The sequence below is a fragment of the Podarcis melisellensis genome (assembly GCF_964234715.1).
Source record: "Podarcis melisellensis genome assembly, chromosome: 15".
NCBI lineage: Eukaryota > Metazoa > Chordata > Lepidosauria > Squamata > Lacertidae > Podarcis > Podarcis melisellensis.
In genome coordinates this window covers 3,802,175-3,829,931 of record NC_138532.1, presented here as the reverse complement: position 1 = coordinate 3,829,931, position 27,757 = coordinate 3,802,175, and the positions used below count along the sequence as shown (strand labels likewise).

General features: G+C 42.3%; 1 protein-coding gene across 2 annotated transcripts in view; it reads left to right on the top strand.

Moving 5' to 3' along the window:
* The window catches only part of EBF2 (EBF transcription factor 2), a 245,437-nt gene that overhangs the window by 171,271 nt on the left and 46,409 nt on the right, over positions 1-27,757 (top strand). For both annotated transcript variants that reach the window (XM_081890977.1, XM_081890978.1), the window contains exons 8-10: positions 17,408-17,525; positions 22,290-22,420; positions 23,953-24,079. In XM_081890977.1, coding sequence (XP_081747103.1) covers positions 17,408-17,525; positions 22,290-22,420; positions 23,953-24,079 — 376 coding nt within the window. The remainder of the gene's footprint in view (positions 1-17,407; positions 17,526-22,289; positions 22,421-23,952; positions 24,080-27,757) is intronic.

Below are 27,757 nucleotides of genomic sequence, written 5' to 3'. Positions count from 1 at the left end.
AGACAGAAATCAAACCAGCAAATATATATTCACTGTTGTTTTTGCTTTTTGCCCACAAATGATATGTACATAACTGATTAACATCTTCCTTCTATTTGCATTGTGTTTCCTTTGCATTGAAATGAATGGGGTGGAATAACAACTTAACTTTTATAAGTTACTTAATTTCACCACAGCAGATAACAAGATGGATAATGTAGTTTTGGACAGACAGGAAATTTGCACTCCGTAAGATCCACGATATGGCTGCCTTATCTATAAGAGCATCTTGTGCAGCAGCATCTTCTTCTGCATGCGCATGCGTTGTGTGGCTTGAGGACCTCTGGCACTCCCTTCCCCCAGATGCAATACTTCCCCCAGCGTCAAACTACTTCTAAACTTCCTCAGGCACAAGCCTTTATGGCAGACGCTACTATGGATTCTATGCAATTTCCAACCAGGGCTGTGTCCTCTCAAGCAGCGGAATGGAAACAGCGCTGCATGTGACAAATACAGGGATGAATGGAAAATGTTGTCCCTGACCCTCAGATACCTTTAAGAGTATAATTTCACAACTGGCCTTTAGAGCTGTGGTGCTTGTTGTCAGGGGCCTTTTGGGGGCCAACCTGCAGCATACACCTAGAGTTATGGGGCCTTACAGGAGGGTTTCCCTACTCACCTGAAAAGATGAGGCTTCAATGAGGAGGTGGATGAAATACTACCCCTCAGCCCTGGCAGCATTGGCTCAACCACCATTGGTTGTGAGCAGTTAGAATCTCTTACTATGGTTCCCTACTGCAGATTTTTTGTGTGAAAATGAATACAGTGGTACCTCGGGTTACATACGCTTCAGGTTACATATGCTTCAGGTTACACACTCCGCTAACCCAGAAATAGTGCTTCAGGTTAGGAACTTTGCTTCAGGATAAGAACAGAAATTGGGCTCTGGCGGTGTGGCAGCAGCAGGAGGCCCCATTAGCTAAAGTGGTGCTTCAGGTTAAGAATCGTTTCAGGTTAAGTGCTGACCTCCGGAATGAATTAAGTACTTAGCCCAAGGTACCACTGTAAATATGACCCAGATCACCCTGCCTTGTGTCTTGCCTTCTTATTTACCACTATAGTTGCAGACACTTCGGTTGCAGCCCATGTGTGCCAATCACTGAAAATACAATGTTCTACTGACTTGAAAAAAATCACTTTTAACCTTGAATGTTGCATCTGTTGTAACATTTTGTCACCCCCAGCCCCCAGTAAAGTTGCATGAATAGTATGGGTACCTTTGATTTATTAAAGTTTGAGACTCAGAACTTGGATTGAAATCTGAAGAGGAATTAGTTAAGGCTTTGTGTACACATGAAGTGAAATGAGGTGGTAAAGTCTGGAGGTGGTAGAATAGATTGTACAATTCCTCAGCACAGCTGCAGTGGACTTAATAGTCTTCTGAGGCCACCACTTTCAGTTTAAATGTGTGTTACTTTACTTCAAAATGTGTTAAATCATTTCTGCTACGCTGAGGATCTGCTTGCTCCTTCTTCTGGGTGGGGCCCTTGACTATAGCTTCAAAACCCGTCCTCACAACATAACTGGCACCATTTCAGATTGCAAGGGGAAATCGATCTTTAAGTGCTCTTTGTTTAATTCTCTCCTTGTGATGGTGAATATGGTATTTTTTCTTTCTGTATTTTTTTCTGTACGCTTTCAGTATTTTTTCTGAGCTCCTTCCACTGCTACTCATTATGCACTGTAGATGCCCAGAGATTCCTGGATCCCACATTAAAACTCTATATGGTCTATTAAAGAATACGGAAAAATACTAAAACTTATTCTCTTCTGAAGGGTTTGACACAGATGCTGACTGATAAGAGTTCCACACAAGTGTTTTTAGTGTGAAGATCATCTCAAAATATCAGTAATGTTTTGCAGCCCCCAAAATGCATGTTCTTTTATCTTTCATCCAACTTCTTCCATATGCCCTATATCAGCAAAAGATAATTAAAGTGCCAGAGATTACGATTTAGGTTACAACGGACACTTGTCAATCCTAAAAATGTAAGACCATCTCAGATTTGTTAAAACAAGATACAGGCGTTGTACATGCAGAATGAAGGAATAAAGGGGTTGTTTCTTCAAACTCTTGATTTAATTAAGTTTTAGAAACAGAAAAGTAGGTGAGGGGAACAAAAAGATCTGAGTGAATTTTATCTCTATGCTAGATCATGTACAGGTTATAGAAGGGTCATATATATGTGGTAGGGTGCTCATGTAACCTTGTATAGTATTAGAAATGCTGTCAGAAGGGAGCCCTCTATTTGAAGGTAACTGATATAGATATGGCACAAAGCTTTTTAGGTGCCAGTGCATGTCCAGGGAGAAAATCAGTTCACATTTAAAGGTAAACCTACCTCATTTGCACTTTCCCAAACAGTACATGAACTGGAGCAGGCCGTCCTTCTAAACTCACCCATCTTGGAAATTTGCAATGCAGTTCTCCAGCCAGAGTTCATCTGTGTCATAGCTTTACCATGAGACGTGATCAATGATGTGATATTATTTTGTGGAAACCCCCTCCCCTTTTTCTAACAAGGCATTGTTTCATCAAATTAATTGGAAATATCACGAATGCATTGAGATTGAATGATAAAGACTAGTCGACTATTTCTGGGATGCATCTTTGAGAATAGGATGTATAATTTCCTGGTTGTATCCAACAAAGTTCTACACAGAGTAGACCCACTGAAATCTATGGACATGACCTATACTTGAATGACTCGTGTCCCCTTAATGAATCTTAAAAATTCACACTCACTGTAATTACACGAGCATTTGTAGATTGAGGCACACTGGGATGAATAGTTCCCCAAATTCATTGATTCATTACAATATTATGCATGAGTAGCTCCTCCATATGGATCTAGCTTATCTGAATGGACACTTCCTTGCATATGCGGGATGGTTGGAACAGAATGGGACAGTCTGCCCACTTCAGAGGTCTGTATGTACAGCAACACACATATATGGCCCAGGAGCAAATCTTGTAGATATCCCAAATCATTTATCTTTTTTCCTCCTTCATGGTTCTAATTTGGGAGGGGCAAAATACATTTCCTGCAAGTTGTTAAATTAATCTAGTTCTGATCCTCTAAACTGCTTAGGCATATTTGAAAGCTCTGCGGAGACAGATTTTTCTGATATTTTTGAGACTGAATACATTTTCTCAATGTATTCAGCTCCTCTCTGGTCACGTTTCACAGCAGCGAAAATTACATTCTGTTATACAGTTGTACCTCAGAAGTCGAATGGAATCCATTCTGGAAGTCTGTTTGACTTCCAAAACATTCAGAAACCAAGGAGCAGCTTCCGATTGGCTGCAGGGAGCCATGTTGGACATTTGGGTTCCAAAGAACATTTGCAAACTGGAACACTCACTTCTGGGTTTGCGGCGTTTGGGAACCAAAACGTTCAACTCACAAGGCATTCGTCAACCAAGGTACAACTGTATTCTCTTACTACAGACTTAATAATCTGGAATGAATACCACAAACTCTTTAGAGTGTTCTCACTGTCACTTGATTCAACATTATATATACATATATTAAAAAGTTTCCTCCACCCATTTATTCACACAAATTGGCTGAAGAGACAGAATCTTCCCATTCTTTCCTGCATGGTCACTTCCAAAACATGTAGTGCTTTCACAGCACCCACACTGTAGTTTACATATATATTATTCTAGCAAGGAGCTCACTATGGCACACCGGATGTCTTCCTCTGCGGTAAGTTAGTCTGAGAAACTGTGGTTGACACAGCTTTGCCATAGGCAGCAGCATGAGGTTAGCCAGGAGCTCCGAATCAGGAACTGTGGGATACTTCTATAGGGCAAGCCAGATGACAAGGCTGAGGAAGCAAGCTAAAGGTCTAGCTCAAAGGGCAACCAGAAGACAGAAACAAGGAATGAGCCAGAACTGTGTTAGAGTTGTTGCAAGTGGAATCCCTGATCTGCACCTTGTGTAGAGTAGAGATGAATTTGCTCTTCACCACAAGGATGAGTTTCAAAGATTTACTGGAAAACAGTTACAAATAAATGTTACATAATACAAAGTAACACATTGCTCTTAAGCAATGTCATTCCATATTCTTTTTTTGGTCCTTAATGAGGTTCAATAAACTTTCCTCTCTCTGTTCCCAGAGAGAGATCCGGAGTAACATACTTGTATCATCATCACAGAGCTTTTGCTTCTGCTACTGCTGCAACTGACTTTTCAGGATTCATCTCCTCCTGTTAAAGATCTCTAGGATTCCAGTGATGAGTCATCAATTATTTCATAGCATTTTAAATGCAATGCATTCAAACCATATCATTTTATGCATATAAAACTTTTCTATGTTTAACAAACTGGATGTCCTTTTCTGGTTCAATCTTACACTCTTCGCCGGCAGGGTTGGCACCATCAGGCTTTTGCTGAGGTCCACACGTCAGAAAGGGGACTCACTGCTAACCTCCTAAGCCTCCTGGTCCTGCCACTTTTCTTTCTCAAGAGAGAGCAGTGACAGAAGCAAGGAGAAATATCAGTTTCAGTGATTAGGCAGTATTAACAATGAGTTAATCCCTGTTAACTAAATTGGTGCACACTCACAAAGACAAATTCATTAGTCATTTTATCTCTTCCTTTCACACTGGAACCCCAATGGATAACTTCGGGAAGCTTGTCTGAATGGAAAGAGAGAGCAGAATGGAAGGCTGCTGTGACTTGTTTTTCTTCTTCCCATGATGAAAATAACAATAATAAATATTAAAAATTTAATAGCATAGCAACTTTTGCCAAACTAGAAAAATATGTTAGTGTAACTGAGCAGTTATAAGGGAAAGTACATCATGAATTTCGTATTATTTCCAGATGTCCAGTGCTATAAAGGATCCCCACCCCTCTCTTGGAACCATAGCAGGATTCCACCCCCACCATTTCACTGAGGGATGAGATAGGTTGCACAAATTCTGGACACTCATTGGGAACACAAACCTCAGAACAATTCTAGCAGAAGAATATCCTTGGAGTACATTCATGATACCATTATATTTCAATTAGTGCTGGTTCTCACAGTGGTCCCCACTAATAGCAAATTCAGGTGCCTGTGTGGCAATCAGTCTGGGAGCAAATAAATGAGTGATTCCTACATGCTTTGCAGAAAGAAGAAGAAATTTTAAGGACCAAAACAGACACCTGTGAGGTCCCATTATTTAGAGAATAATGTTGGCAATTAACTCGAGAGAGAGACAAGCAACTATACCCTCTTAGACCCTGATCACCCGATTACAACCTCATTCTGCTGCATGCATAGACTTTTTTTAATCTTAAAACCAGCAAATAATGAACAGGTAAGTGTGAACAGATAACTTGTAATGGGATACACACTCTTGGATGCAACTGTAAAGTGCAAATGAGAAAGAATAGAATATTTGAGCAAAGGTGAAGGCAGATCCACTCAGCCACTATATTAAGTGTATATTTACAACACAAGAATGAAATTCATGCCACCAGTGTTTAATCTTGGCTGGCAAAAGCAAAGTGTCTTTCAGGAAGGCCTTGGCCTGACATCTTGCTTAGCTATACAAGCGATACTTGCGCATGGTGTTCAACAGTTATACTAACAGACCTAGATCTCCAGGGATGTCAGTCCAATGCCTTTCACCAGCCTTAAATACCCTTAAAGAAAACAAAAGCATGTCATGTTTTATGATAATGGGTGAACAAGTGGTATTGATGGATATGCCATCAGGAGGGCATTGGCAAAAGAAGGGAGGGGGAAAGCACCTAAATGGTTAACAAGATAATGGTAAGAAATATTGACCTTGATTTGTTTAGCTAAGATGTAAAGATTTCTGAAGGTCAAAGGTTTTCTTGTGTAGTGTTTTGGAGTCTAACTGTGCCTGACCCTCTAACATTAAGTTGCTGCGGCCTGCAGTTTTGAAGAGTGAAGCGAACGAGGGGGGAAAGGAGAAGGGGGAGAGAACAGGAAATGGAGTGAGGTGTTTCAGGAAGTTGTCAGGAGTTGACTGATTGATTCCAGATGGAAAGGGTCACCCTCCATGACCCAGGAAATGCTCACTGGGGGAAAGCTGTTGGCTGGTGAAAGGGGGAGGGCCTGGGAGCTGGAGACTATAGAGGAATGTCCGCTTCCTTTTTTCAAAAACAAAACAAAACAAAACACAAAAATCATGGACTTTTAACTCTTCAGTATAAAACATGCTTGGCAGTGGTCTATTTTCGGCATGAGATTTGAGTGGAGCTATGTCTCGATTAAAGAACAATTTCTTATCCATAATGCTAAGCAGCTTTTCGTTGGTAAAATATGTTGTTGTGGTGGTTCCAATAATGCCAAGGTAGAATACGATAAAACAACTCAATACAAAACAGCAATTCAAAACGAATTCAATATACAATAAAACCAACATACCATTATTAAAGTAGTCAGGAATCATTCAACTGGTATCAGGAGTCACTGAGAGCTACAGTAGGTATATTTTAAAGTAGAGGTATGATTCATGGTGAAGGAAAAGCTTGGGTGGAACATGATGAAGATTCATCTAGTACTCTCTCTAGCCCTGTGCCAGATAATGTCTCCTGCATTTCCCACCTGACCATTCTCCATTAACTAATGGAAAAAAGAAATTTCACCTGAAAATTATCAAAGGGGAGATAAAAAGTTGGTGCAATTCTCATGGGATGCAAGTGGCCAAGGGGTCATTGTGAGTGTCTCATCTTTCCGTCTGTAAAGCATCCCACCAGTGATCTGCACTCTGCAGCCTTCTTGGGAGTCTGCACTTCGACCAAACCCAGGGAAGGCATCATGATGTAACTTGTCCCATGGGGTGGAATGGAAAGTGGGGGCAACCAAAAAGGCTGCTGGAGAAATTTTTGATGGAAAGAAAAACACATACACTACCCTTGGCCACCTGTCAGAGAACAGGTTTATGCCACACTGAAGACCAACCAAAATTCCAATGCGGTTCTAAAGTGCCCATGAGGTACATAAATGGAAGCCTCTTTCACAGAGGAAGAAAACCTTTGAGAAACCAGAAGACAGATCTTGGCACAGCACTAGTTTGCCCCTAGTATCCAACAATTAGAGGTACACTCAGAGTTGACCCATCCATGAAACAAGGTGAGGGACCACCTCAAGCGGCAGGATCCACAGGGCCAGCAGATCTGGCCTCCAAGGAATATATCCCCCTCTGCTGCTGCTGTGGTGGCAGCAACAGCTAAGGTTGTTGGAGGCTGCATCTGCCTACTCATTGCCAGCGTTCTTGGTGAACAGGAGGTGCTGCTGGTTTCCTCCCACCCTTCTTCCTGATGTAGATCTTTATTCCCCTTTTGTTCTTCACTCACCCCTTCTCCCCTGGTCTGGGGGGGGGGCATGTTGCCATTTTGTGGTTCACCTCAGGTGCCAAAATGCCTTGGGTCAGCCCTAGGTACAGTTCCTCTAATCAGAGGCATACTGGCTCTGAGTGTGGATGTTCCATACTTAGTGATCACTTGGGATATGCAACAAAATATTGTAATGTGGAATGTTCTTTTTCAAGATTCCAATCAGCCATGCCATGTTACAGGATACTCCATTTCCTTCTAGTTGCCCAAACTACAAGAAGCAAAGGCTGGAATCTGTTTTGTTAGTTTTGTTGCAATACACAGCATATTTGTGTACTGTTCTGGTGGACACACATACTGTACTATGAGCTGTGAATGTCATATGGTAATGATGGCTGTAACGGTAACAAACATGTTAGAACCAACATATGCCAGGGACTGCTGTGCCCATACTGATTTGGCAGTTTGAAAGGTACGTTTGTTAAACATTTCCCTTGCTGTCCTAGAGTACTACTGCCAAGGTTTGAGAGTGCAGATATGGAATATACACAGTTAGGTGTAGCTGGGCTGTTCACATATATGTATTATTTGGGCCTAGTGCATAGGGTTGTATCCAGTGTAATGCTAAGGAACCCATCATGGTAGCACACTTCTCTCCCCCCCCCCATGCTACCCCAAATCTCTTCTGGATCTCCTCCCCACCCCCTGGAGCAAATTTGGGAAGGGTGCTGGGTTGCGGAGAGTTGCCTGCATGCCGAAGGCTGGGCGCGCTGAGCTTGGCCTTCCCCCGCCTGGGGAAAAAAATAATTTTCCACCCCTTTATTTCCCCCCCCCAAAAAAAACCTAGGTGCGCCTTATGGGACGGTGCATCCTATAGGGCGAAAATACGGTATGTAAGAGACTGCAAAAATGTGAATTAATTTACTAATTATTTATTTCAATGTTATCTAGATTATTCTGTGTTGGTGTGGGGTAAGAGAAACTCCCCAGCCCCCTAAATCCAAGACAATTGGGATAATGTTGAAATAAATTATAATATGTAATAAATGAATAGATCTATTAACCTCAAGGAGATGGTCCTTAGCATTATTTACCATTTTATTATGTATACTTGTTTTTAAATTTGGTGGATTTTAGCTGTATTTTTGGTGAGTATTTTATACTAATTTATGGAAACCGCTGAGAGATTTTTCTTTTTTTGTGGTGGCGGCGGGAAGCACACCCACAGGAGATCAAAAAATTGGACCATTCCTAGTTTGGCACTGAGATACTGGGTGAGAACCAGGCTGGGGAGGGAAGAGCTCAAAGGATCCAAGCCTGCAATAAGGTAGTGGGGCAGTCAGGTTTCCTCCTCCACATGCAGTTTTTGTTGTAAAAAATAATACATTTCCTCACCTTGAGAACCATGACAAAACAAACATGGCTGCCACATCACATCTTCTCTGGCCCCAAATCTCCCACTACATGATTGTTTTTGATACCTTCTGCCACTGCTACCTCCAGTCATATTAAATTAAGCGCGCACACACACATATATGTAAAAATATGCTAGAATGATCTGTGGTCGACTGCATGCTTCCGGTGTATATATAAGTTTATACCTCTATCCCAGTGGGTGTGTATAATATATAGTCTCTGCTTGTGCATGGTTGGAATTGTGTGTGTTATGTATGTGCAATAATATACGTTTTGATTTACATTTGGTTACAATTTAAAATCTTCTCGTAAATATTTCAGACACTGGAATAATTCAGCCTTATTCCCTTGCCACTGAAGTGTGGTCCGGGCTGGCCAGCAAGAGATTAAAATTTATTTCCATTGTTTAAGAGAAAATAATGAAGTGCATCTGACTGGGCCCTCTTATATCACAGGGGAAATGTTCACTTTGGAGCAGAGTCCCAGCTCCACCCAAATGCGCAATGATGAAATCTATTGGCACATGAAAGCAACACATTTTGTGGCGGGAATGCGAGTACAGCATTAATGTGCAGTATGACAGGCACCTTTTGGAATGAATTAAGTTCATCTTGAGAAGACAAAGCATTCTTTCAGTCAGCATAAGATTCTCCCAGAGAGCAGGTTTCCCTTCTGTGGGCCAAGAACAGTTTTGTCAGCTGTTAAAGCCAGAAATTCTCTTTCTGAAAGTGGGACACACAGGTTTGAGAATATTCCCACACAGGGTTAGCTTTTTATTCTTTAATGAATGCATATTGGCCTATGGAATATGGGTGCTTCAAAATTCTCCTCTGAATTTCTCCGTGGATTTTTGAGGTCTGGAGTATCTTGTCTTTCTTCTTTTTTCTTTTCTTTCTTTTTTCATAATTTTATTATTATTATTATTATTATTATTATTATTATTATTATTATTATTAAAGATTTTTCTTGATTTGCAAAAGTGTTTGCAATGTCTCTCGTATATTTTTCCCCCATGTAACATTTTTACAAATCAGTTTCATTTGTTGAGACATTGGGAAGAAAAGGGGGAAAGAGGTGGCGGGGGAGATGGGGGGGGGTCGGGTGGCGATGTTCCTATTTCACTTACTATAGGTAGGGTTTGGTGTCAACGTTGCTTGTGCAGGTTCTTTGCTGTTCATTTGTGTTCCTTTGGTGATGAGAGAGCTTGGGGTTGGCCTAGGGTGTGCTTATTCATTTGTGGTTGGATGTGGTGGTCTTTGTTTTCATTTGTGGGGTGGGGGTGGGGTGGAGGGTGATTTGGATCAGGTTAGTCATACTGATTTGTATGCCGTTGGTGGATTTTTGTCATTGTCTTGTTGGGCTGTGTATGTGATAAAGGGGAGTCATACCAGGGTAAAGGCATCTTCTTCTATTTGTCCCCGTGTCAGTTTCAGTTTATTGGTTAATTTTTCTAGTAGGGCTGTTTCCCATACTATTTGGTACCATTGGTCCATGCTTACTCCTGACAGGTCTCTCTAGTGAGTGTCTGGCTATGACGCTTCTGGCTGCTGTCTTGTCTTCCTTCTAAAGTTAACTGATGCACTGGCCTAAGTCCATTATCCTGTTTGGCTTTTTAAAATTCAAATTTTGTACTAAGAAGAACCCTACTGGATCAAGCCAAAGGTCCATCTAGTCCAGCAATCCATTTACACACTGGTCAATGAGATGCCCATGAGAACCTAAGCATGAAGCCCTCTCCCTACTTTCAATTCCCAGAGGCTGATGTTCAGAAGCATACTCTCCCGCAATCAAGGAAGAATGTAGCCATCATGGTTAGTAGCCAGCGACAGCCTTCTCCTCCTCCATGAATTTGTCTAATCCTCTTTTAAAGCCATCCAGATTGGTGGCCATCACCACAACTTCTGGGAGCAAATCCTATAGTTTAACCATTCACTGTGTGAAGAAGTACTTGATCTGTCCTGAATCTTCCAACATTCAGCTTCACTGGATGTCCCTGAATTCTAGTATAATTCGTTTTGACTTTTTAATCTTAATCCTTCAGGAGAACTCTTGGGGCATTAAGGCCAATGCCAGTCTGGGCTCCATTGGGAATAAGGGCAGAAAATAAATTTAATTAATAAAATAAATAAAAATAGTGGGTGATAAGAGAAAAAGCTCTAGGCTATACTGGCAAATAAAAAATGAACAAACCACCAGGTCCAGATGGCATTAAAGAAGTGCTTAACTCAAATGTGAAATTGGTGGTTTTCTTACAAAAAAAGTAAGATAAACATCCATACCTTAAGATTAATATCCATACCTGACCAATAACACATTATTATTATTATTATTATTATTATTATTATTATTATTATTATTATTATTATTATTAATTGCGGTGAGCCATTACAGGCCAGTTAGTTTAATATCTTTATGGTAAAACTGGTGAAAAGCTTTGTCAAAGATAGAATTACCAAGCATATAGAAGAATAAGTCTTGCCAGCATAGCTTCCTCAACTCCCATCTAACTAACCTTTAGTGTTTTGAGTGGGTAAGTAAGCAGATGGATAGACATTGTGTACTTGGACTTCTGAAAATGTCCCTGAGTAAGATGAACAGTCATGGGGCATGAGAACTGGTTCTCATAGGATCAGTAACAGGAAGAAGAGAGCAGAAATAAATGGAGAGTTTTGACAGTGGAGGGATGTAGTGGAATCTGTCCAAGACTGTCATTGGGATCTCTGTGTTTTAATTTGTTCATAAATAATTGGGCTGAACGGTGAGCTGGGATTGAGAGGAGCCCCCAGAAAACCTCTCGAAACTGAGTGAATTGAATTAAAATGAGAAATATGATTCCAATCTAAACAAGTGAGGCAAAAAAAATTCTAATTTCACACTCACACTGATGGTGCCTGAACTAGTGGTGACTGAGCAGGAAAGAGAAGTCATGATAGTTCAGTGAAAATGTTGACCCAGTGTGTGGCATCTGTGAAAATGGTGAAGTCCATGTTCCAAAAGGAATTGAAAACAAAACTGCCAATCTCAAAATAGCATTATAGCAATCTATGGTGTGACCACATTTGGGATACTGTGTGCAGTGCTAGCCACTGCCCCCCAAAAAGATATTGCAGAGGTGGAAACGGTCCAGGAAAGGGCAACCAACCTGATCCGGGGGTAGACATAACTCCCCATTTGATGCCACAAGATGTAGTGATGCCCACCACCTTAAAAGAGGTTTGGACAAATACCGTATTTTTCGCTCTATAGGACACACTTTCCCCCCTCCAAAAATTAAGGGGAAATGTGTGTGCGTCCTATGGAGTGAATGCAGGCTCCTTGGCTTCAGCGATAGCAATGCGAACCTCCGAAGCGCAGAGAGAGCGCTCCCTCCGCGCTCCGGAGGCTTCGCGTTGCTATTGCTGAAGCCTGGAGAGTGAGAGGGGTCGATGTGCACTGACCCCTCTTGCTCTCCAGGCTTCAGGGATAGCCGCCTGAAGCCTTTGGAGCGCAGCAGGAACTTGCACTGCGCTCCGAAGGCTTCGGGAACCCAAAGCCTTCGGAACACAGGGCGAGGTCCCGCTGCGCTCCAAAGGCTTCAGCCATGCACCTGCCTAGAAGCCGGAGGAGGAACAGAAGGGTCTCCTTCTGTTCCTTCTCCAGTTTCGCTTGAAGGGGCGCTGCGCAGAGAGGGAGAATTGCACTGCGCCCCTTCAGCGACGCGCCTGCCCTGGCGTCTGCCTTCATCCCGCTGCCCTGAAGAGGCTTGGCGTGGTTATCCCAGAAGCCAGAACAGCCACACGGTATCCCAGAAGCCACATCCCTCTTGCTGTTCTGGCTTCAGGGATTCAAAATATTTTTTTTCTTGTTTTCCTCCCCCCCAAACTAGGTGCATCTTATCATCTGGTGCGTCCTATAGAGCAAAAGACACGGTACATGGAAAACAAGGCTATCAATGCCTTGTAGCCCCAATGACTATGCTCCTCCTTAAGCAACAGAAGTAGTGTGCTGAGGAGCACAAGTGGGAAAGCACTCTTGTGCTAATGTCTTGCTTCCGGTATTCCCATAAGCATCTAGTGAGAACGGGATGCTGGACTAAATGAGCCTTTGGTCTGATCCACCAGGAGATTCTTCTTACATGTGTATAGGATTGCAGCCTTTGACGTTACTTTAGCCATATGGCAGTTATGGCTCCCATGCAGCTAGAGGCAACATTAAAGAGCCCCCTTTTCACAACCATAAGAGGTAAAACCTTTTTTAAAAAGTAAAGAAAATTTGATTTTGAGGTGGGAGGAAATAAAAGATGTCTGCTTTTCAGGTAAAATAATTCTGTCTGATTATAAGCAACAGTAGCCCAGTCAATTGCAAAGGAGCTTTCTCCGTTGCCCCATCCTTAACCCCACCTTGTTGTCTTCTGTAAGCTTAAAGAATTAGGTTTCACTCCTGAAAATCTGCTCCTTCCTCAAAACACTGGGATAGGAGAATGCTGGTAAAACCATTTCCTGTCATTACAGTGTATACCTGTAATTTGCAAAAGAGCTCCCCATTCCCCCTGCTGATCCTGGATTTTTTACATTAGATAGAGGTGTACGTTTCAGTTTTGCAAAGCTGTTCCCTTTCCTCTACTCCTCTTCCCCATTTTAGCCTCTTCCTTCTATGGGAAGCTTAGAGATATAGTTTCACTTTTAGCAGATGGTTTTCTGCAGGGTTTTTAAAAAATAAAATAAATCTGGTTCACCAAGGCACCATGAAGGGCTTCACCATTCCTGCCTTGCTTTGGACAAACCCAACATCTCTAAAAGGCACATCACCTCAACTCAGGATTCAGGATTAGCTTTAGAAAGCCATTCCACTTCCGAGTGGGATGGTGTTGCGGTTGGATCACGTGGCCTTCACACACATTGGGGGCCGGCAAAGCCCCACGACATAGCCCCCGGCCAGCCAATCCAGCCGGCCAGGAGTGTGGCTTACCCCCCTTTTAAACCGCAGGGATCTCCCTCTTGTTCCAGCTTCCACAGATCTCCCGCCCTCTTTTCATGCATTGACTATATTGGCCTTGCTATGGACCTTGGTTGGTCACTGTTGAGGGGCCTGGTAGGAATTTTTCCACTTGGCAAATTGGCACTGGCCATTTGGTTTTCGCCTACCTCGTAGCAATTGTCACAACTTTGTAAGGTTTGGCAGTTAGGCATTGGTAAAACCTTGTTCAGGGGAGGGGAGGTGTGGCTATCACCTGGGAAAGACATGTGATTTAAATTTGCTTTAAATATCTGGTGTGGATGTGACCATAGTGACAGCCACTAACATAGATTGCTTTAAAAAGAGATTTGATAAATTCATGGAGGATGACAATGGATATACAGCTCCCTTCCAGGTCAGAGGCTCTGAAAGTTGGAGAACTTGGTGGAAGAGGACTTTTGCTCCTGTCCTCTGATTGTGGGCTTCCCAGAGGCATCTGGTTGTTCTTTAGCAATAAGATACCTGCTGTGTAATAGAATGCATGTCAGTAGAATCATATATTAATGGTTGCACTCATGTACAAATTGCAGCAAGTCAGTGAGCAGGGGCAATATAAGCCCTTGTTCATACATTGTTTGCCAGCAAAACTGGCAAGACGGATATTACAGAGAATGTCTAACTGTTTGTGAATGAATCCCAGATGGGGTGTAGTGGGTTAGAGTGTTGGACTAAGCCCCAAGAGACTGGGGCTCAATTCTCCACTCAGCCATCAAGCTCACTGCGTGGTTATTTAGGTCACAGTCAAGTTCACTGGTGCATTTCATTTTTGGTTATTCATAAATTTTTGGTGTGGGATTTGCAGTATTTACTTGCAAATGTTCAGGAGCTTTCAGATATTCATTGTTGTTGTTGTTACTACTGCTACTACTAGCATTTCAATTTAGCCATGCTATAACCAATAACACTCAACGAAAGAGCAGCTAAACTAGTACATGTTTGATACAGGCATGCATCATTCATATATGACTACTCTCATCATATGATTTGTGCTTTGGAATAAATTCCAGCTTACAAAAACACCCTGAGAATTATGTTCTGATTCTTGACCAAAACAAGCTTACCAGACACCCTTTAGAAAGGGTGTACTTTATGTAACTTGATGACTTCATCCTGCTGAATTGCAAGGTGAGCTGTTATGTGCCCCTTGCTTGCACATGTAAGATCTTTAATGCACTGGGTGTTCTTTAATAAATACAGGAGTAGCCAAAAGTCTTAAGAGCATTACAAAAGCTCTGCTGGATCAGATCAAAGGTCCTTCTAGTCCAGCAATCTTTTTCTCCACAGTGGCTAGCTGCTAGCAGCTTCCAGCAAGCTCCTCAGCAGGGCACAAAGGCGATACCCTCCCCCTGCTGTTTAAGGGCTTGGCATGTGCTGACTCTCATGCTAGCTAACATCATAGGGGCTTCCCCTCATGTCCCTCAGTGATGCTCTCATTGCTCAGAGCAAGTGCTTCAATTTCTTATTGTCCCAGTTTTAAATTTAGTCCTCCACATTTCCACGTCAGTTTGCAATTTACATTTTTTAAAAGTCCTCTGGAAAACTGTCAGTATTTTTGTCTGACTTTCTCCTATACAGTTGATATCTGCAAATACCTACATTTCTGCAAAGAAATTTCTACTAACGTAATACATTTCTGTATGTTCTTTACAGTAATATGCACATGTACTGTATACACATGCTTTTAGTATGTGCATCTTGCTTTGGCAGGCGACTGCTTTGCAAACTTTGGATAGGTGTGAGTTTTGAAGGATCATAGACTCGTAGAATCATAGAGCTGGAAGCGACCATGATACCATCTAGTCCACTGCCCCCTACAGTGCAGCAATCCTTTGCCCAGTGTGGGGCACGTATTCTAACAATGGTTATTGTTTCAGAAAGTTCACCTTTGAATATGCCCCTGGTTCTACTGATACTATTTCTGTCCTCAAAACAGCCCTAGGTAGAGAAAAAACACTGGGGCCAATATCACCCAGTGTGCAGCATAGATAAATAGGGGTTTGAATTGAGGTATTCCGGGTTCTACTGGGATGCGGCTGGTGCTGTGGTCTAAACCACAGAGCCTAGGGCTTGCCGATCAGAAGGTTGGTAGTTCGAATCCCCATGACGGGGTGAGCTCCCATTACTCGGTCCCTGCTCCTGTCAACTTAGCAGTTCAAAAGCACGTCAAAGTGCAAGTAGATAAATAGGTATCGCTCCAGCAGGAAGGTAAACGGCATTTATATGCACTGCTCTGGTTTTGCCAAAAGCGACTTAGTCATGCTGGCCACATGACCCGAAAGCTGTCTGCGGATAAATGCCAGCTCCCTCGGCCAGTAAAGCAAGATGAGCGCCACAACCCCAGAGTCGTCCGCGACTCGACCTAACAGTCAGGGGTTTACCCCTTTATCTTTACCTATTCTGGGTTCTAATCTAATTATCTACAACCTCCTCTAACTGAAGGCTAACCTCCACGTAGGTAAGTCCCTCTGCCTCTGCTGTGAGTTTCCATTCCTTTGGTTATGTTTACTACAGCTGTGGGAGTTCTCTGTTTGCTGGAGCCTGACTTTTTGCCAGTGCTGCATTTGTAAGGGCCAGCTTGTCTGTTCTATTGATTTTCAAAGCTTGATTGGTATTCCATGCTTAGGTGATCTGGGAAAATGTACACAGAGTCCTTGACTTCATAGGCAAATGCCTTTTAAATATGATGTTCCATAATGCTTACAGGTGCAGTATTGCTGATGGCTGCACTACCCAGGTGTGCATTGAGAAATGGACTTGCTTTGCATAGTACTTCTTTAGACTGTTCAAAAATGCATGGAGGGACAGTGGGTTTATTATTTACTTACTATTTCTTCCATAAAATTTTTACCTGGCACTGAAAAGTATGCTTATTGTCCATCCCATCCACATCACCAATGACTACATGTTAACAGGCTCTGTATATTGTAACTTGCATGTAAAGTAGGATACATGACCACCCTATCAGAAGTGCACCCAAGCAGGACTTTTCCCACTGACTTCCCCCAGTAGCTGGTATCCTGGATTAGGGACCATGCTTTTTCCTGAATACTCAGTAGTGCATAGAGCTTGTATGCGCATAAGCTCTGTGATCAATAGATGGCACAGTCCCATCCACCCATCTTTGGGGAAGTGCTGTGGTGTGCAGAAGGTCCCAGGTTCAATAGCTGGCATCTCCAGGTAGGAGAGGGAGGGACTCGTATCTGAATAGCTCAGTTGGTTAGAGTGGTGCTGAAACCCCAGAGAGCCATTGCCAGTCAATGTAGACAGAACTGAACGAGATGGACCAGTGCTCTGACTGACAAGGCTTCTTTTTATATTCATATGTATTCAAAATAGGGCCTTTTAGGACGTCTGAAAAGAGTTTGTGATACTTTCTGATATAGGAAATGAAATTTAAGGCCATTTGCAGTTCGCTGGCATATTACGATGCCAAGACCCAAGGAGTCTTCCAGTTCTTAGGATGCTTTGCTAAATGAAATTAATGCAAGGCAGAAAGATCTTGTCCCTCAATGAAGGAATAAGCCCCACAGGACACAATTTCATTTTGCCAAATAGAATAGAATTTTAAACTCAGCTGATTAATTAATGCATCAAACATGGATCTCTGAAAGTAATTTGTCTGCCTTGTCTTCCCCTGCCTTTTTAATACGCAGGTTGTGTTATCAACAACGGTGAATGTCGATGGGCACGTACTGGCGGTATCTGACAACATGTTTGTTCACAACAACTCAAAACACGGACGGAGGGCGAGGAGGCTTGATCCGTCTGAAGGTATGGCCCTTTATCTGGGGTGGCGATGGGGGAGGAAAGGGAAGTATTGTCCAAAATATGTCACATAGTCAAGGTGGAGAGAAAACAGCAGTGTGTGCAAGATGAAGAAGGAATGCAAATGCTATTTACCAGGGAGACACCTGATTTTCTGGTAATTGTCCCTAAAGCTATTTTACCCCTCTTTTCCTTTTGAAAATATTTAAAAGTCTCTTTTAAAAATTGTGTTGCCATGGACAGCTGGAGTTACCAATCGTCAACCCTTCCTTCAAACATTAACAATGCAATCCTATGCAGAGCAAGCATAGCCTTTTTACTTACTCTCGGGCACCTCAATGGTTCTTAATTCCAAGAAAACCTGCACAGGGTTGTGTTTTAAATCCCCGATTGGAGGCATGGTGGCTGCACCCTATCTTTACTGAAAATCTAAACGTGCACACATAAGTACTAGGTCTCACTCATCCCAACTGGAAAGGTCATTTTTGAATTGTTGCTTGCAAATTTATATTTCTCCTATGTTGGGGCAAGAAACCCTTTTCAGCCAGAAGGTTGCAATCCCTTCTGGACAACCATCCAACGACCACCTCCCAGTGGTGAGTGGGGCAAAAAGCAAAAGAGGGCAGAGCAACAAATGTAAAAGTTATTTTTGGACAGTAGGCTGGTTTCTACACAAACTCGCACACTCCTTGGGATCCTCCATCCAGATGAGCAAATTAAGGCAAGGAATAGCTTGCATTCCAAGGAAATCTATTCCATTAATATCACATGTTAGCTTGGCCCTCCTCTGTAGTGTGTAGTTGAGCAATTAGTTTGGCTAATTTACTAATGTTGCTAAGATCTGAAGGGAAAAGCATCTGCTTTCCATGCAGAAGATCCCAGGTCTAGGCCCTGGCATCTCCAGGCAGGGATGGAAGAAATCCTAGTCTGAAATCCTTGACAGCCACTGACAGTATAGACAATACTGAGCTAGGTGGACCAATGGTCTTATTAAATATAAGGGAAAGACCATAACTTGAATACAGAAAATTCCAGCTTCAATCTATCTCCTCATATGACTGGGAGAAAGCCTGATCTGATATCCTGGAAATCCTGCTCTGGATGGACCAATCAGTGTATTATGACAGTTCACCATGTTCCCATCAGCTTATGGATTACCTTGCTTTCATAAGGAGGCAACCCTTGTGAGTGAGATCAGCAACCCTGCATAACGTCTAAAGCTGACCAACCCTTTTGTGTCATTAAAATCTGGCGGTCTCACTCTGCATTCTAGTTGCTTCTTCAGGACAGAGCAGCTGAGAGGCAATGTGCTAAATATTCCACAAAAGAATTTCAGACTTCGTTGCTCAGCTGGGCTTGACTTGATTTTGAGCAAATCAAGCAACATGACATCTTAGTTAAACAGAAATGTAACAGCACAAGATGTGTATGAAAAAGTGTCAGCCGTTCCCTTAAACAAACTGCGGGAAACGTAACAATGCGCAGAAGGGAACTGACACTAATTGATTTTCGTTTGTTTGGCTAAGCGAGGAATCACCATCGTCTGCAGGCTGTATTTTCAAGCAATTACAAATCACTGGATCTGCTAAGCTTCAAATTGGATAATCGCCTACACTCTTGCCAGCCCCATTCTGGCACCAGTTAAAAATAACTAGAGAAGCCCCTCTTGGCCCTGTCCTTGCAGCTAGTGAAAGTGAGAAGACTTTGTGACGTTACGAGAAGAGACAAGTTAGTCTATTATTTCATTAGGGTGTTTTGTTGCGTCCCTCCCTTTTAAAATGTGCCCTGCATCAACCTAAAGGAGAATTAATGAACTGGAAGAAAATGATTGAATCAGTAAAGAATTCGGAGCAGTGTTAATTCTCCCCCAGCGGGCAGTGAAATGGTAGAAGGAAACTCCCAAGATTCCAAAGCTAGGAAGCCTTCCAGTTTTTCCTTGACTGATTGAATGTGATTGACTGGCTGTTCAAAGGAGTCTCGTATTTTTGGAGCCCTGCCAAAGCTCCCTTCCACCTCTGACCTTGTCAACATTGGGAATGGAGTGATGGATTGACTTTGGTTATGGACTGGAAAACCATATTGGGATCTTGATGGGATGTATAGTCCAGAGGCCCTGAACGTATGAAAGAGGTTGGAGGGAGGGTGTGTGTGTGTGTGTGTGTGTGTGTAGAGGGAAATACCCTATCCTATGAAAGCCAGAAATTCTTAAAATGAATTTTATTACCTATGATCTATTTATTACATTTGTATACAGCTCTTCAGTTTATATTCCCCTGGATGGCTTGGGGGGGAGGGGGGGTTAACACAGTCATTAAAATGTAAATACACCAGGGACAAAACACAAGATGTAAAATGTAGATATCTCTTGCAGTAATACTGGGATAAATGCAGGAGATTTTTTATTTTATTTTTTTACTTATGTAAACCATTAATAAACCCAGCCTATTGATACTTATTTGTTTTTATTATTTTTTTAAAATTATATTGCACCATCAAATTCCCTGGGGCTTCCCAGAGTTGAACTTGCTTCTGAGTAGACACGGATAGGATTGCACTCTCACATGCTTAAGAATGTAATGCTAAACACACTTACTAGGAAGTCACACCTATAGCAGGACTTGCTTCCAAGCAAATATGTACAGGACTACAGTGAAAATGCTTAATATAAATGTTGTGTATTGTTATTAGCCTGTCGACACTGATGCTTATATATTTCTACTTGGTGCTGCCATATGCTGGTTCAAGACCACTGATGCATCTAATCAATTACTATCAGTTTTGACTGGCAGCAGACTCTCAGGGCTCTCAGGCAGGGGTTTCTCACCATCCTGCTACCTGAGCTCTTTTAACTCAAGATGCCATGAAGCAGCCTGGGACATCCCACATGCAAAACATGTGACCTACCGCTGAGCTAATTCATACTTCATTGCAGCTGGCTCTGTTGGTTGTCCACCCCCACCCCTCCAGTCGGACAGATATTAACATTTTTTGGACTGGTGCAAGGCAACATGATTCCCCAGCCATCACCTTACCAGCATCAGAAGTTTAACTTCTAGCAGGGAATGTACAAAGTTATTCTGCAATGAATATCCTGCACACTCACTAGAAGGGCATATCTGAACTAGGGATGGGGGTCAGAATCCACTTTGCTTCTCATTTTAACATGAATCTACCTCATCCACACTTCCTGAAACAATATACATATGTAAATACAGCTCTCCTTCAAAATACATCCTCCTCCAAAGTTTGCAATACTGTTCCCCAACCAAAAAATGCATTCTAAAACTGAATTTTTGCAAGGACTGTTTTTCTTAAGAACAATAATAACAATACAAACTGATGTGGGAATCTAGTGAACTGAATGTAAGACTGGCAGTAGGGGGGGGGATAGAAGTTGAGAAAAACAGAGTTGGCCATCCCTACTAAGAGCATAAAAACACAATACAAGACCTGCTGGGGCAAACTATGCAGTTCAGTATCCCATTTTCTAGAGTGGTCAACCAGATGCATTCATGAAATGAAATCCATAGTTAAACTATGTGCCCTTTGTTTTGTGTGTTCTGAATTTCCCACCACATTGTGTGACCCCTGGCAAGGCTGGCCCAGGACATTTTGCTGCCTGAGGCAAAGGAGAAGGTTGTGCCCTTCTCCCCATCCCATATGCAGAAGCTGAGTGGACTGTCCGTTGAATGGTGGTGAAAGAGCATCCTCCATCACACCTGAGATGGCATGCTGGATTAGAGAGCACAAGACAGGGCAGCTTGGAAGCATAGGGCCACATGTGTGGCACAACAGAGGGGAAAGCACACACACACACCTGCTCATCCACTGCCCTAGTGGTGGGGCTGACCCTGACTCCAGGTTCTAGTGTTAATTAAGAGAGAGGCAGAAAAATGTCTCTTCATTCACTTTCTCAATGATGCATCAGTTTATGTATACACACCCTTGCCTCCCGCCCCCCTCACCCCCCAACTCCAGAAGCCCAAATGTTTTCATAGGGGAGTTTTTCTCCAGCTCCTTAATATTTTGTGTTGCCCTTTTCTTCCCCGTGGTGAATTTGTACCCTAGATTTGTATGAAAGCATTGCAATTTTATTTCCAGTTCTGTTTTTACTGATGCCTTACATGAGATTCATCTTTTTCACAGGCTAGGGATAATTCTCAGCACCCACACCAGACTTCAATTCCCAGAATTCATTAGGGACACCATAAGAGTTAAACTGGTGTAGAACCAATATATTTTTGCAGTCTGGATCTGCTGCAATTGAATGATAGCAAGTGAACTTTTTAGGATGGCAAAGAAGAATGTAGACGTTCTCCAGAATCCACAGAGTTTCTGGCAATAGAGCGATTGTTATTTAACCCAACTTTCACTGCTAATATTTACTTTGCTGTTCTCCAGATGTTGTAGGACTCTATCTCCCATCAATCATAGCCAACATGGTTAGTAGCCAGGGGAATATCTGGCCCTCTGAATGTTGCTGGACTATGAGTCCCATCATCCCTGACTCCCACTGACCCATGATGGCTGGGGATGATGGGAGATGGAGTCCAATAACATCTGGAAGTTCCAAAGCTATTAACCCCTGGAGTAAACAATACTGGCTGCAATCGGTATGTCAGCTTTATATTGTAATAAAATGGAGATGGCTGGAATCTTCCCTGCAGGGAAGGCTCGAAACTCTTGGTACAATAAAGCTATTAATCTTTGCTAGAAAAGCGGCTCTGATGTCTCTTTTTGCCTTCCCTTCCCCTTTCTCCTATCCTGTAGCCACTCCCTGCATCAAAGCAATTAGCCCAAGTGAAGGCTGGACCACAGGTGGAGCAATGGTTATCATTATAGGAGACAACTTCTTTGATGGGCTACAGGTCGTATTTGGGACCATGCTGGTATGGAGTGAGGTAGGTCAGCGTGCTTTCTGGTTATTGCTTGCCAAGCTATCCTTCTCAAAGAGCTAAGATAGCTTGCATTACCGTATTGGCCTGAATATAAGCTGCACTCCCCCCCAAAAAAAATTATGACCGTGAAAAGGTAAAGTGTGGCTTAAATTCATGACCTTACAAAAATTGGCTTTTACAATATTGCTGCTGAAACAGACATACTCTAAAACAGAGCGGGTGTGAGTGCCTGCGGAATTTTAAGGGCGCAGCTTATATTTATTTGGATATTGTCTCCCCCCCCCCGAATTTTAAAGGTGTGGCTTATATTCAGACCCATATGATATTAATCATTTCTCAAGTGGTAAAATTCAACGGGTTGCTAACAGAGAGAGAATTTTCATTTTTTGTACGATTTTGTACAGTGCACCCCCAGTGTTTCATGATGGGCACCAAGACAAGTTGCTTCCCACCCACGCACCCTCCATGCCATGCCTGAAATGGCAGAACAGTTTGCCCACCCCCAGGGAAATTCAGACAGTCCTACACAAATCCCACCAACAGTAGCTTTGGGGGGCAGTGTTTTGTCAATATGGCCACACTTGTGCATTAGCTCCATAGAAGGCGTGCGAGGGGGAGGCACAAAGGTGCTGAAAACTGTCACAAATTGTAGATACAAAATTTGGAAATGAAAAATAGAACTAGTGAGGACATTTAGTGGATTGGTTCCTCTTCTGAAACAAAACCAGGTAATTCAGAACTTTTTTGATCAGGCTTCACATATATAAAAAGTTGACCCAAATAATTCAATACTTAAAACAAAAAGTACTAGAGATGGAGTAAATTATTTCTCTTTACATTTTAATGCAGACCTACTTACCTTCCTTAACTAAGATGTAAACTGAAACATGGCTAAGCTTCCCAAGTCACTTCTCTGAAATTTGTAGTTCAGTTCCTTATGCAAAAATACACACCAAATAACATATATTAAAGAATACTTGCACACAAAAAGCATATATTAGTGAAATATGCATCTTAGAAAAAAATAATGTAAGATAATGTATTTTATATGGGAAATAGTTTTAGAATGCATATATTAGACAAAATCACATGCAAAAATGTATACTAGGAGAAATTTGAAAATTCATACAAATTGTTCAGACTTTTTTTTTTAAAAAAAGCAAATTTATGTGGAAATGGGGCAAACTCATCTTAAGATTGGATAAAATGATAAACTGAAATGGACAGATTTGTGCATCCCACCTTCATCATTAGCCTGAGTAAATAAAGGTGTGTGTTTTGCCCGCTGACCTGGAGAATTTTTTATGTAGAAAAGGCCTGGGGAACCTTGGCTCTCTGGATGTTGTTGGACTACAACTCCCATCATCTCTGACTATTGCCATGGTGGCTGGAGATGATGGGATTTGGAGTCCCACAGAGCTTGGAGGGTCAGCAGATCTCCAGCCCTGTTCTAACTGCACAAACTGAGACTGTTGAGGGGTCCTGTGGAAATGCTTCACCACTGTTACTTCTTTTCTCTCCTTGAATCTTCCCAGCTGATCACCCCTCACGCCATCCGTGTCCAGACGCCCCCTCGTCACATCCCTGGTGTCGTTGAAGTAACATTATCATATAAATCCAAGCAGTTTTGCAAAGGAGCCCCTGGTAGATTTATTTATACAGGTATGTGAAAACTGTGTATCACAAAGGACTAAGTCCAGGTGACCTATTTGTTCTAAATTACTAAAGTGTAAAGTTGTGTTGAAAATGGATCTTTGGGGGGGGCAGCAGCAAAATGTAGCTTTTTGTTTCAAAATTGACACTTTTCTTTTCTTTTGCTTTTTTGGCTATTTCCCAACATTTGCACTGGTTGCCTACCACCCCACCCACTGGTTATATTTAGTTGTCCTGAGATCTCACATTGAAGTATCAAAATAAACAACAGACCATGAGGAAGGACCAGCATCAGCACCCAATGTCCTTGGACAGTTGTTGAGGCCCCAGCACCAGAGCAGGGCCTCTGACCCCTGTCCACCTGTCCGTCACACCCCCTGCATCATTTTCCAGCCCAACACTATGACTAACACTGCGTAGCCGTATCACGCTGCCATCCCAATGTAACTTAGCTCAGGGGCATTGTGGGGAAATGTAAATGGTGACTAAATACAGCCAGAAATCTCCACTTGGAGCACAGCTCTTGGTAGAGGTGCTGCTGCTGCTGCCGCCATTTCCCCATGAACCCCACATAGCTGGAGTTGGAGCTGTCACTAGAGTTTTTTGTATTTCTCATGAGTAATAATGATACAAACTAAATGTAGGCCTAATTTATTTTGCCTAGGGTGGTCCACCTTTGCCTGGGCTGTATCATTTTGGACTGCAGCTGTGGGATCTCCCGCTTGTACCTTTCTGCATTTCTTTCAGTAACAGTAGAGTTTTGTGGCAAAATGGATTGTGCCAGTACTACTGAGTTTGAACCATTTCAGAGCGCACTGATCCACACACACATTATATACAAACACACCATTTATATAGTCATACCTCGGGTTACAGATGCTTCAGGTTGCATTTTTTTTGGGTTACGGACTGCCAAAACCCAGAAGTACCGGATTTGGAGAACTATTAGATTACAAATTAAGTTTGTGGGACATAAGAATGCAAACAAGATGATAAATTGCTGGTAAAAAAAATTTTTAATGATGAAAGTGGGAGCGGGAGACGTGAGGGAGTCCAAAGAAGTTGTGAAAATATGTTATGATATATGTTATACTGTGTGTTATCTTTGTATTCATATTGAAAACCTTAATAAATATTATAAAAAACAAAACAAAACCCAGAAGTACCGGAATGGGTTACTTCCGGATTTCGGTGGTCACGCATGTGCAGAAGCACAGAATTGCAACCCACACGTCCACAGATGTGCCGCTGTGGGTTGCGAATGCTTCAGGTTGCGAACGTGCATCACGCACAGATCACGTTCGCAACCCGAGCATCTACTGTATAGCTATGTCATAAACACACACATATATAAGTGGTTTACACCAACCATACTTATATAAAATATTTAAAAACATGTAAAAAAAAAAAACCAGAGATTACCAACTATTAAGGAAATACATTTTCTTAATTGCCTGCATGAACTTTGTAGCACAGAAAAGTTTTTGGCAGGCATTTAAACCTTAAAACAGAAGGTACCTGCTAGATCTCTATTGAGAGATTCCACAGGGCTGGCCCAATGACACTAAAAGCTCAGATTCTTGTTTCTGTCAAATGAGCCTCACCAACTTGCAGCGCAACCAATGACATTTCTGCGGATGGTCTCAGTCAGGGGTCAGCAATTTTTTTCAGCAGGGGACTGGTCCACTGTCCCTCAGACCTTGTAGGGAGCCGGACTATATTTTGAAGGGGGGAAAAGAACGAATTCCTATGCCCCACAAATAACCCAGAGATGCATTTTAAATAAAAGGACACATTCTACTCATGTAAAAACACGCTGATTCCCAGACCGTCTGCGGACCCGATTTAGAATGAGATTGGGCCCCCAGGCCTTAGTTTGCCTACCCATGGTCTCTGTGATTGCTGGGATATAAGGGTTCAGGTAGAACCCTGTAACCCTGGACCTAAGTTGTTGAGAACTTTGTAAATTAAATCAAAGTTAACAACTGGGAACTGCCATGGCAGGTGAACCAGATGAAATTGATAAAAGGCACTTTTTGCCACAACAGGCAGGCCTCATGCTCAGCTCCTGCATTTCACAGAGGCATCAGGCTGGCCACTGGAAGAGGAAACCAGGTACTTGATAGAAACAACACTCTGATCCAGCAGAATTCTTAATACTCATAATAGCAGATAATATTTTTGGTTTTTCGTATAGAAAATATGGGTGTAAATAGAAGTTCTGCACAAGCGGATTCTGCTTATATTTGAATAAGCCCCAGGTGTTGCGAAGGAAACTTTGTTCAGAAGTCTAGAACTAGCTCCACAAAGACACTCACATGTCCCCTTCCTGAAACCCTGGAAAGCCACTGCCGGTCAGTGCTGAGTTAGATGGACCAATGGTCTGACCCAGTATAAGGCAGCTTCCCGTGTTCCTATGTGTCTTGAATGGGAACCAATTCCCATGTGAGAATGCAAGAAAATAAAAAGAACTTGCTGGGTCAGGCCAGTGGTCCATCTCGATCTTGCTGGGTCAGGCCAGTGGTCCATTCTGTTCTGTCAGCAGCCTATGGGAAGCTGTAAAGCAGGACTTGAACAGAATTCTCCCCACTTGTGGTTCTCAGGAACTGAAAATTCAGAGGCATACTGCCTCCAACAGGGGAGATAGAACATAGCCATTGTAGCTAGTACCATGATAATCTTATGCTAATCCTCTTTTAAAACCATCCTAAATTGGTGGACATGACTGCCTGTTGTGGGAGCAAATTCATAACTGTGTCAACTCTTCTTCCCACACAAACCTTCCTTGTACCTTTTGGTTCCCTCCCCTGCACTATGGGCGCCCCACTTTCTGTTTGAAGTGTGGCTTCAGCCAGTGCCCCAAGTGAGGCTGCTACCAGGAACGGATATCTATCCAAACAGTGAGCCAGTCCCTTCTGCTGTTTGACCATACAGAAGAACATAGATACCCAAGGAAATAGTGAAAGATAATTTTCAGATCCATCCAGAAGGGAAAGGTTGTTTTGTTGCTTTATGCTAGAAGATGCTCCATAAAATTAGTGATGGGAGGAGGGAGAATCAAGCAATTTCTCAGCCTCTCTATCTAAGTAGATCATGACAAGCAAAGCGCTAAACACAACTATTAAGTACAGCTGCACCTGGTGTAAGCAATTCCCCCAGCTCATTTTGGCTGGTAGTAGAATTGTTGAAAGAAAAACACAGAACAATAAAATAAGAACTTCCAAGCTGCACAATTAACCCAGGGTGTTGTTGTTTTTCTTGCCTCCAATCACTATATTAGTGGTGTTCAAAGTCTGTTTTGATCATGGTACAGATCGTTCCTTTTTCTCAGCTTTCACTGGTGAATCTATACATAGTCCTGGATAATATTCAATACTTCCTATATGAAATCGACAATTTAAGTCAAAACAATGGCTGGAGTAAAAATCAAATTGGGGTAGGGAAGTGGGAATAATTTCTTTAAAAAGTAACATTTGAAATTTAAAATGGTTCCCTTGGGGTTTAACCCTGCCATCAATAAGCTATAGGTACAGCAGTTGTCTTGCACATATTTAATTCATGGCAAGACTGAAGGGTCAGCATTCAAAATGTGATGTTATAATTTTTGCATTCTGAGCAGGCAATCCCTGTGTGTGTGTGTGTGTGTGTGTGTGTACGTGTGAATTAGGTATAAGCCAACTTCACCAG